Genomic DNA, 11,302 nt, shown 5'->3' with positions numbered 1-11,302 from the left:
ATTATATACTAATATATTTATTTTCCAAATCTATGGGATTTTAAAAGCTGTTTCTTTATGAATTTCTCATTTCGTTGCATTATGGTCAGATCACACAGTCTAAATATTATTGATCCTTTGAAGATTTCCATTCAGTGAAGTATACCATAGTCAAAATGAAGAGGATGTAAGGTAGAGAAAATATTTGCAATGTCTAAAATGTGTATATGTGAAATGACCTCCTTTAGGCCTCACAATTACTCCAATACCTTTCAGTAAGCTACCATCAACTAAGCTCCAGGCTTTATTCAAATTTCACTAGTTTTCCCACAAATGTCCTTTTTCTGTTCCAGATTGCCATATAGGATACCGAATCACATTTAATTGTAGCACCTCCTTAGCTTACTCTGGTCTATGGCAGTTTCTTAAACTTTCCTTGCTTTTCATGACTTTTGACAATTTTCAGGAATCCTTAAGTGTCGGGTATTTTGCCAAATGACTCTCGGTTTGAGTTTGATGTGTTTCTCCCGGTTACACGGGTTTATAGGTTTTTAGAACTATACCGCAGAGGTGAGGTATCCTTCTCATCACTTCCCATCAGGAATACATACTATCAATATGACTTACCACTAGTTTCTCCACTGTAAAGTTACTTTTCTCCCCCAGCCATATTCTATTCATCGGAAACAAGTCACTAAATCCAAACTACACTTAGGGAGGGGCAAGGAAGCTCATTGAGGGGAAACATCTATGAGAAACACAAATTATCAAGTACACAAATTAACTGGAACTCATTTGTAAGGAAGATCTGTTTCTTCTAGCTTTACCTTTTAATTTTAAATTAATCAAATTGAATAAAATTAAAAATTTAATATCTCAGTCTACACACTAGCTACATTTCACCAGCTCCGTAGTCACATGTGGCATATTGGACAGAGCAGATACAGAACATTTCCGTCTGAAATTTCCAGTGGTTAGGACTCCACACTTCCACTGCAGGAAGTACAGATTCGATCCCTGGTCAGGGAGCTAAGATCCCACAAGCCTCGCAGCATGGCCAAAAAGAAAATTCTACAAGATGAATACTCCAACCAAAAAATGGGCAAATGATATGAACAGGTCACCTCACAGAAGAGAAAAATACACATTTATACATGTGAAAAGCTGATCATCCTTATTAGGAAATAAATGTTACATTACATTTTAGGAAATAAATGTAACAATAACATTAAAAAAAATTCCATCACTGCAGAAACTTCTGTGGACAGCACTGACTTAGATCATTCTTCTTTTAAAACATAATGCACTTAAACATATGAATTTCTTCTAAGAACTGCTTTAGCTCTGTCCCATAAATTTTGCTGTTTTCAATATCATTCAATTCAAATATTTTCATTTTTTCCATAGTGATTTCTCATAGGAGCTACAAGTTATTTAGAATCAGAACCAGGACTAGGGTGAGCCTCAGACCACAACATTAAAGAGGCTTGTGAAACACAGGCATGGCACGTTTGCACTTTGGGCTCCTGGCAACACTTACTCTGGCCCCAGCCCTGTTTGCTTCATTATATTGCTTCATTTCAAAATTTTGGGGTTTTTTTCCTTAATTATCTTTCTGGTTGGTTTTTTTGTTTGTTGTTTTGTTTTGGTTTTGGCCATGCCTCAAGACTTTTGGGATCTTAGTTCCCTGACCAGGGATTGAACCCTAGCCCTCAGCAGTGAAAGTGCCAAGTCCTAACCACTGGACTGCCAGGAATTCCCATATCTTTCTGTTATTGATTTGCAGCTCAATCTTCCTGCAATCAGTGGGTAGTTACAAAAAGCCCTATAACTCATGTCACAATTGATGAACTACAGTACACAATGAACTACAGTGTCTTGAGAACAAGATAAGAATGTTCACTATAACCACTGCAGTACAACAAAACACCTGGAATAGCCAAGATAATTTCAACACCAAAGCTGGAGAACTTAAACTCCCAGATATCTGTGTTAGGGTTCTCCAGAGAAATGCAACCAATAGGATATATACATGAGGAGGTATGTTATGGGAATTGGCTTATGTTAAGTCCCACCATATGCTGCCTGCAAACTGGAGAACCAGGAAAGCCAGTGATATAACTCAGTCCCAATCTGAAAGCCCAAGAACCAGGAGCCTTGATGTCCAAAGGAGAGATGGATGTCCCTTCCTTCCCCTTTGTTCTCTTAGCAATGAACCCACATCCCATCTTAGGGATCATCCACATTCTCCTGGATGATGCCAACCCACATTGCTGAGGATTTATATTTTTACTCATTCTACTGATTCAAATGCTAATCTCTTCTGAAAACACCTCACAGATATACCCAGAAATAATGTTTCACTAGCTATCTGAGCATCCCTTAGCCCAATCAAGTCGATAAAAAAAATTAACCATCACACAAACTTAGGCAGAACCCCAGTAATTAAGAGCTATAATAATTGTGGCATTAGCACAAGACTAGAGCACTGGACAAATGGAATGGAGTCCAGAAATACATATACAGCCATCTCCCTGATTTACACAGAGCTTCCACCGCAATACAGTGGCATGGTCTTTTTAGTAAATGGTGGTTGATTTGAATACACATATGAAAAAACTAACGTTGATACCTTGATTTATCACACCATAAATAAAAAAAAAATACATTTGAGCTAGATCAGACCTAACTGTGAAAAGCTATACCGTAAAATTTCCAGAAGAAAACATGAGAGGAATATGTCCTTGGCAGACAATTTCTTAAACAGAACATTCCATGAAGCACCACTCTTTGTACATATGTACACCCATGAAATCACCATCGAGGCCAAAATAAGGGACGTTTTCAGGGTCCCAGAAGTTCCCTAATGCCCTTCCCAGTTGACAGTCTATAGTTTTGTTTTGTTTTTTAAGAGGAGGAGCAAGACTTGAATAGGCACTTAATAAAAGAGAGTAATATTCGAGTGGACAATAAGCATGTGAAAAAAATTCTCAAAATCATTACTCATCAGGGAAATACAGATGAAACTACAATGTGATACCACTACAACGTCAAGAGAATAGCACTAATTGTTCCTGAACAAAACTTGAGTCTGCTAGCCCGAGCACAGTAAAGCAAATCTACTAACACCATGTTGTGATGAAGGAAAGTACTGTGTTTATTGCAAGCCATCCAAAATGGGACCAAGCAAGAACAGGCAGCTCATGCTCAAAAGACCCAAACTCTGGGATGGCTTTCAGGGAAGGGTTTTTAAATACAACGTGAGGGAGAGGGTGGCAGGGTGTGTGATCGGCTCATGCACAATTATTATGACCATTGGTTGGTGGTGAGGTAACCAAGGTTGTATTTCAGCAGTCAACATCATCAACCTTCTGGTTCCAGCTGGTCTGGGGTCTACATGCTGGTGGGCAGCATACAGTTAACTTCTTCTGTCTTCTGGGGGTTTTAGTTTCTGCAAAACAACTCAAGGATATGGCTCAGGATATTATCTGTAGCCCCTGAGGAGAAATTAAAGATCCTTGACTTTGTTTTATGGCTAAACTATTATTGTTTTGTCTTGCTTGCTTGATTGTTTTCTTTTGTTTCTGCATTTTCTCACTTCTCTAGTTAAATTCGCTCTTTGGAACATGGGGAAGGCCTAGGACCTAAAGTTTTTCTACAAATAAGAGGCAGGGACATGGGGGTGGGGGGGGTCTGTCCCTGGGAAGGCCCTGCAGGGTCCTGCTCAGTTATATACTGAAAAGGACTGACAGTACCAAGTGTTGGAGCTGTAGAAATGGAATTCACAGTACTGTTGGTGGAAATACACATTGTTTCAATCACTTTGAAAAAGTGTTTGGCCAGAAAGCTAAATCTATGCAGTTTCAGAACTTCTCATATCTATATTTAGATGTATAGATATAGATATCCTAAAGAAATTACTATGAAAGACAGACACACGCTCATAGCAGCTTTATGCAAAATAGCAAAATTATGAGCCTCAAAGTTCAGGAACAATAAAATGGATACATAAACTCTGCCATATTCATTCAAGGGAATTCTACTCGGCAATGAAAAAGAATGTGCCACAGCGACACACACCAAGAATGTATCTCACTTATTTAAAAGAAAACAAAGACCAGACCAAAAAGAATCTATTGTGTGATTCTATTTACTTAAAATTTAGAAACAGGAAAACTAATCCCTGGTGGTTGAAGTCAGACAAGTGGTTACTTTGGGAAGGAGAGGGTGGCTGGGAAGGAGCATGGAGACTTCGGAGTTACTTGACAGTGGAGAGATGAAGCAGGTACAACCTCAGTCACTGTAAAGCCAGACAGGCGCTGACACTGCTTGCTGGCATCTACGAGCCACTACGTACAGCTGGCCTAGCCTCAATTCAGCTTTTTGGGATTTCTGGAGGTGGGTAATAATTTTTAGCCAGAACCCCTGCTGCAATACGTCTGGAATATCTCGTGTTCATAGCCATCCTCTTGGTAGTTTTTTCAGGTGACACTCGGGATTCAGTGCTGGTCACAATCATGGATGCTGCCTCTCTTGGTCCTGGTTGAACTGAAGTTTGGATCTTGACCTCTGTTTCAGGAGGCAGCCCTTCCAGTTGCTCTGGTTTTTTAAATGGTTGATGATTCTTGGTTTGGTGCTCCATTTTCTCCTTCAAAGTCAAAAACTGTAGCCGGCACTTGGAACATTGAAAGACCCTCTTGTTCCAGTGCCTCCAAGCATGATTTACGTAGGATGTCGTCACTTTGAAAATTTTGAGGCAAAACAGACAAAGCAAACTGTTTGTGTTTTCATGCCATGTTCTGAAATGTGCTTCCACATCAGCAAAGGCTGACGATCTGTAATTGCAAACCTGGCACACATAGGGCATTTCGCCAGGTTTATGATTGACCTTCATGTGCTGTAAGAGAACCTGATCTGTTTCGAAGGACAATTCACAGATTTTACAGACCACAGAGGGCTCCTGGGAAGTGTGGACACTTTCAATGTGACACTGAAGCTGGAAGGGGGTGGGAAACTGGCGGTGGCAGTGCCGGCAGGTGGTGTGGATTTCCCAGCCGTCATCCCTCTGCTTCTCAAATTCCAAATGGTTCTTCACGTGGGTCATAAACTTGATATTTTTGAGGACTTTCAAGCAGCTGAGGCATTTGAAGGCTGTGTGGGTCTTCCATTCTGGCTGCCTGTCTCCTGGATGCCGTCCGTAGTAAAAATCATCAAGTAACATGATCAGATTTCCTTTCTTGGGATCAACAGTCTTGTTTTGAGTTGCTAGACTCGAATAGTCTGTTTTTGCCAGCCTTTCCAAGCTACGTGCTCCATCTGGATCCATAACATGGTAACGTGCCTGGTTATATGCATGAGCCCATGGAAATGATGCCCCATTGTGAACATGGCTTGACGAGGTCGGGACACCTTCCGGGGTCATACTCATGTTCTTTGTAGGAAGGATACCTGGAGAGGCCACAGCTAAGGCCTGTCCCCCTGGGATTCCATGGCTGACTTTAGGTCTTTTGGGATTCCCACCGTATATATCCATATCTGAAGTGGGACGTCGCTTTGAATCACGAGGACTTTTATCCTTGCCTCCTACCGAGAATGCAGCTCCAGGTAGACAATGAGACCATGGAGAGAGCAACTCTGAGGAATTGTGAAGCACGACTTGCAGAGAGCTCATTTTATAATCAGGTTTAGATGAAGGCTCAAAAATAATAGGACTATCTGCGTCTCCCCATTCAGATTGAAAAGCCGGTGAAATGGCTGCTGCCTTTGACATCGGGGTCCTGCAATTTGAAGGCTGCAATGTGTAAGTCGTATCTTGACTCACGTGACCCTTCTTTCTTGTTGAGGATGAGTCCCTGGTCACTCTGTTCAAAATGTTAGAAATGACCGGCTTTGAATTTGAAATCACTCTGACAAAGAGGGTTTCAGCATCTTCATTGACATGCTCCACTCCAACAAAGATCACCTCAGCACTGTCATCGTCCTCGTCTCTGGGTCTGGACCCTCCCATCTTCTTCTCTGGTCGTTCTGGTGCTTGTGCTTCCTCACACAGAAAGGCGTGTGCCATTTTACAACCGCTTTTTGCTTGAAGTGGTCCCTTCTTCTACTGCTTTCTTTTGGCAAACTCCCACCTAAAGGCAACCACATGACACGGTCAGTACAGTTGTCCCCCCAGATCCAAGTTTTCGCTCTCTGGGGTTTCAGTGAACTCTCGGTTGTTAACTGAAAATATTAAATGGAAAATTCCAGAAATAAATAACTCATAAGTTTTAAATTGCACACCATTCTGAGGAGTGTGATGGGAGTCTCGCACCGTCCTGCTTCCTCCCACCTGGGACACTCGGTTATCAGATTGTCAAGGTATCACAGTGCTCGTGTCCAAGTCATGCTTATTTTACTTAATAATGGCCCCAAAGCACAAGCAGAGTGATGCTGGCAATTCAAATATGACAGAGAGAATCCATAAAATGCTACCTTTAGGTAAAAAGGCAAAAGTTCTCAGTTTGATTAAAAAAAAAGAAGAAAAAATTGTACGCTGATGTTGCTAAGGTCTATGGTAAGAATGAATCTTCTATCTGTGAAATTGTGAAGAAGGAAACGAATCTATGCTTGTATTGCTGTCACATTTCAAACTGCAAAAGTTATGGCCTCAGTGCATGGTAAGTGCTTAGCTGAGATGGAAGAAACATCAAATTAGTACAATAATATTTTTGACACAGAGACCACATTCACAAAACTTTTATAACAGTGTATTGTTATAATTGTTCTATTTTATTCTTAGTTACTGTTGTCAATCTCTTACTGTGCTTTTTTTTTTTTTTTTTTTTTTTTTGCGGTACGTGGGCCTCTCACTGCTGTGGCCTCTCCCGCTGTGGAGCACAGGCTCCGGACACGCAGGCTCAGCGGCCATGGCTCACGGGCCCAGCCGCTCGGCGGCACGTGGGATCCTCCCGGACCGGGGCACGAACCCGTGTCCCCTGCATCGGCAGGCGGACTCCCAACCACCGAGCCACCAGGGAAGCCCTCTTACTGTGCTTTTATAAATTAAACTGCATCGTAGGTACATTTGCATAGGAAAAAACATTGTGTATATAGGGTTTGATACTATCCATGGTAGCAGACATCCACTGAGGGTCTTGGAACGCATCCCCCCCTCCCCATCGTGGATAAGGGGGGACTATTGTATTTATTTCAAAAGACAAAATTGGTGCCTTATTTAATCATCAGCTGAAACATTGAGATAACTATTAACAGCCTTATTTTATACGTGAGGAAACAGGCTCAAACCCAGTTAAGTAACATGATAATTGTAAACTTACCTCTCTGGCCCCCAGCCCCCACTTTTGCCTTATCTCCCCAGGGCGGCCCCAATGCTCCCATTAAACTCTGCAGGAGAGCTGGCATGCACCCTTTTGCTTATAGATCTCCAATCTCACTCAGAAATGCCAACCAACATGAAAGGTCCAAAAGAGCCCTAGGCTATCGCCCGGGATGCCCCTCCCTCCCTCCACTCCGTGAGTCTGGAAGGCACCAGATCCTGTACACCGATCAAAAAAAATTTTTTATTTTGGTTGCACTGCGTGGCATGCCGGATCTTAGTTCACCGAACAGGGACGGAACCCTCGTCTCCTGCAGTGGAAGTCTTAACCATTGGACCATCAGAGAAGGCCTCGGATCAAATTTTTTTTTTTAATTCCAGAAAGATCTTAAAAGCAAAACTTGAAGTTGCCTTGTGCTGGCAACTATATATATAGCATTACACTGTACTTAGAACTATTTACACAGCATCAACATTGTATTAGGTATTATAATGAATCCAGAGATGATTTAAAGCATATGGGAGGATCTACTCAGTTTATATGCAAATACTACACCATTTTATATAAGGGACTCGGGCATCCATGGCTTTTGGTATCTTCGGGGTGGGGAGTCCTGGATCCAATCTCCCAAGGATACCGAGGAAGGACGGTACTTTCTCAGGACTTCTGTTGCTCCCCCTGCTTTGGATGCTCTTTCTCAGGTACCCTCATCCCAGCTCCTGACCTGCTTCAGGTCCACAGCTTCTCTGCAAGACTTCCCTGACCACACTTTCAAAAATCACAACCTCCCCCAACTCACATGCTATATTCAACTCCGAAGCTATTTTTCAACAGCGTTTATCACCTGCCTAACACACAAGTATAAAATACATCTTGCTTCTTTCGTCTCCACCCACTAGACTATGAGCTACATACACGAGGGCAGGGAGTTGTGTTTTGTTCACTGCTGTATTCTTTGTTTCTAGAGCAACATCTGGCATGCTGTCAATGCTACATGTTTGCTACATAAATATAAAGTAACTGTTAGTAATATGATCATTTACCTGTACAACAGGTCCGAACCCACTAATTCCAGGCTTCCCAAGCACTTACACTTGATCTTAGCCAAAAGACTGAGAAGTGATTTTCCAAGCATTTAATTAAATCCAAATCCTAATGATTTAACAGCATCATACAAGGGAGGAAATCAGCCTGTATGTAGTTGGGTGTGGGGAGGGGTGGCTATTGAAATAAAAGTTTTGTAACGTAGTTCTGTCCCTACAATAGATTTGCTGATAGCTGCCATGCCATTAACACATTCATTGACACGAAGGGACATTCTAATGTTGACATTCGACCATTTCTGTTATCTTGCATTTCTTCAGTAGCACTTTATAAGTTTGTTTGGCTGTATATATATATATATATATATATATATATATATATATATATATATATATATATATTTATAGTGGTATCAGAAATAATGTTGTATCTTACAGCTGATGGCATCTTAGATTCAATGAAAAATTCTATTTCTTTTCATAAGCTGAATCCAGCCTACTAAATTGACTTCACAAGTCACTAATGGGATGCTAGCTGCATTCTATAGGCAAATGGTTTAAACGGGGATTGGCAAATTGGCTTGCCCCCTGTTTTTGTTTTTTTATTGCTCAGCCACCAAGCTAAGAATGTTTTTTATATTTGTTAAGGTTTTTTTTTAACTTTTAAGAATATATTTAATTTTTTTTTAATTTGGGGGAAAAAAACAAAGGAATATTTTGTGACATGTGAAAATTACATGATATTCAAATTTCAGTGTCCACAAATAAAGTTTACTGGAACACAGCCACGATCACTTGCTGTTGCTGGAGGCTGTTTTGCACTACTAGGGCAGAGTCAAGCCACTGCAAGAGACCACATGGCCCTTAATGCCTAGTTACTCTCTAGCCCTTTACAGAGAAGGTTTGCAGACTCATGGCTTCAGAGAACAAAATGGAGCATACCAAACTCCGTAGCTCACCAGCTCCTGAAGTCCAGATGATTCAGTGAACTCTGAGCCCCAGCGAAGGGTGAAGCTGGAACGTCCTGGTCTCCATATCCAGGAGAGATTTCTCTCAAGTTCAGCAGCGCTACTTCCTGAGTCCTCTGTTCCTGGAACTCCTACCTGGCTCTCCTCAGTGACGCTGAATCAGAAGATTCCAAGCCTTTTAAAGCCCATTATAATCCAATCCCTAGCATCCAAACAGGGCTCCAATCATGTCCCTGAACCAGTTTATCCTGATTGGATATTCAGCTAGAAACCTTTCACCCAAATTGCCAGTGAAAGGAAAGAATGTGGGTGGGGCTTCAGGGCCAGGCCCAGAAGCTGCCTTCCTGGTCCCCATGGCAGGAGTCCCCACTCCTCTCTCTGGCGTCCACAGGCTCACCACCTCATCTCTAATTTACCTGCATTTTAAGCTATTGGGGGTCAGCAGGGGCAGGGGAATGTGGTCCACACAGATATTCCAACAGAACCCAGGCTGAGGTCAGGAACCTGAAAGGACAGAGGTCCTTTTCCAACGCCAGAAAATTCTCCATCTGCAGAGAGCAAAACCCTGCTCTCCTCCTGTCCCTGGGGGATCCAGGGGGCAGGGCTCACTCCCAAGTGGTCTGCACTTGAAGACTCAGCACCCATGGGACTCCCGGGGTCCTCATTGTAGGTCTTCAGACTGAAGCCCAGGAGCTTTTTCTAAGCAGGGGCTCATTCTTTCTTAAACCAGTTCCAGGGGTGACAGCTCATACCCTGGTCTCCCTCTCTCTCCCCTCCTCCCTCCTCCTCCTTCACTCTCCCTTCCCTCCTCACCACCTAGATTATATCTGAAACTTTCCCTCCCACTGCCTTTACAGCCCTCTGCAGACAGATTCTTGGAGATAGGGAGGGCTTCTAACAACTCCTCACTGGCAAGAATTATTTGTATTTCCACTCCTAATGCAACAGAGTCACTGAATTAGAACAAAAATGAAGTTCACTAAAGAAAGCATACTGAAGTGCCATAACCTGATATAACATCAAAAATACCTTTCTGGGACTTCCCTGGCCGTCCAGTGGTTAAGACCTCATGCTTCCACTGCAGGGGGTGCGTGTTTGATCCCTGGTTGGGGAACTAAGATCCCACATGTCAGGCAGAGCAGCAAAACAAACAAACAAAAACCTTTCTTGGGCTTCCCTGGTGGCCCAGAGGTTGAGAGTCTGCCTGCCGATGCAGGGGACACGGGTTCGTGCCCCGGTCCGGGAAGATCCCACATGCCGCGGAGCGGCTGGGCCCGTGAGCCATGGCCGCTGAGCCTGCGCGTCCGGAGCCTGTGCTCCGCAACGGGAGAGGCCACAACAGTGAGAGGCCCGCGTACCACACAAAAAACAAAAGAAAAAAAACCTTTCTTATATAATCAACATGCTATACACCTTAAATTCACACCATATATGTCAATTATATCTCTCTGAAGCTGGAAAAGTAAGTATAAATGATCTGACCATTAGAAAAGGCTCATTTTATACTTTTTCAAACGGATGGTGGTGAGTATCAAAACCCTATGCTATTTACATTCTTTTGGATACGTTTAAAAGCATGATAGTAACAGTTTTATTTCCTTTTTTTTTGGCCACGCTGTGCAGCTTCCTGTAGGATCTTATTTCCCTGACCAGGGATTGAACCCCGGCCCTTGGCAGTGAAATCGCCACCAGTTTTATTTACTTAAAGGGCCTATTTTTATTATACGCCAGAAGCTACATCCTTTGCAGTGTTTACACTTATGATGAAAACATTTTTTTTTTTTTTTTGCGGTACGCGGGCCTCTCACTGCTGTGGCCTCTCCCGTTGCGGAGCACAGGCTCCGGACGCGCAGGCTCAGCGGCCATGGCTCACGGGCCCAGCCGCTCCGCGGCATGTGGGATCCTCCCGGACCGGGGCACGAACCCGTGTCCCCTGCATCGGCAGGCGGACTCCCAACCACTGCGCAACCAGGGAAGCCTTGATGAAAACATTTTT

General features: G+C 42.9%; 1 protein-coding gene across 2 annotated transcripts; it reads right to left on the bottom strand.

Annotated features, from left to right (window-relative positions):
- Nucleotides 1-3,915: 3,915 nt before the first annotated feature.
- LOC132503907 (zinc finger protein 280A-like) lies at nucleotides 3,916-9,438 on the bottom strand. 2 transcript variants are annotated; one of them, XM_060120787.1, is made up of 2 exons: nucleotides 9,281-9,438; nucleotides 3,916-6,107 (listed from the first exon to the last, which is right to left on the bottom strand). In XM_060120787.1, exon 2 carries the CDS (start codon nucleotides 6,041-6,043, stop codon nucleotides 4,355-4,357), a length of 1,689 nt encoding a protein of 562 aa, XP_059976770.1. In that variant the 5' UTR covers nucleotides 6,044-6,107; nucleotides 9,281-9,438; the 3' UTR covers nucleotides 3,916-4,354. The 2 variants fall into 2 exon arrangements, with proteins under 2 accessions (XP_059976770.1, XP_059976769.1); XM_060120786.1 differs by having other exon boundaries at nucleotides 9,298-9,438.
- Between the last annotated feature and the right edge of the window lie 1,864 nt (nucleotides 9,439-11,302).

Source organism: Lagenorhynchus albirostris, chromosome 14 (genome assembly GCF_949774975.1).
Source record: "Lagenorhynchus albirostris chromosome 14, mLagAlb1.1, whole genome shotgun sequence".
Lineage (NCBI taxonomy): Eukaryota > Metazoa > Chordata > Mammalia > Artiodactyla > Delphinidae > Lagenorhynchus > Lagenorhynchus albirostris.
The sequence above is the reverse complement of the archived record's forward strand: the minus strand, read 5'-3'. Positions and strand labels throughout refer to the sequence as shown.

Bases quoted from the DNA above. Each gene is read 5' to 3' on its own strand.
- LOC132503907 (XM_060120787.1), bottom strand. From the start codon at position 6,043: ATGGCACACGCCTTTCTGTGTGAGGAAGCACAAGCACCAGAACGACCA.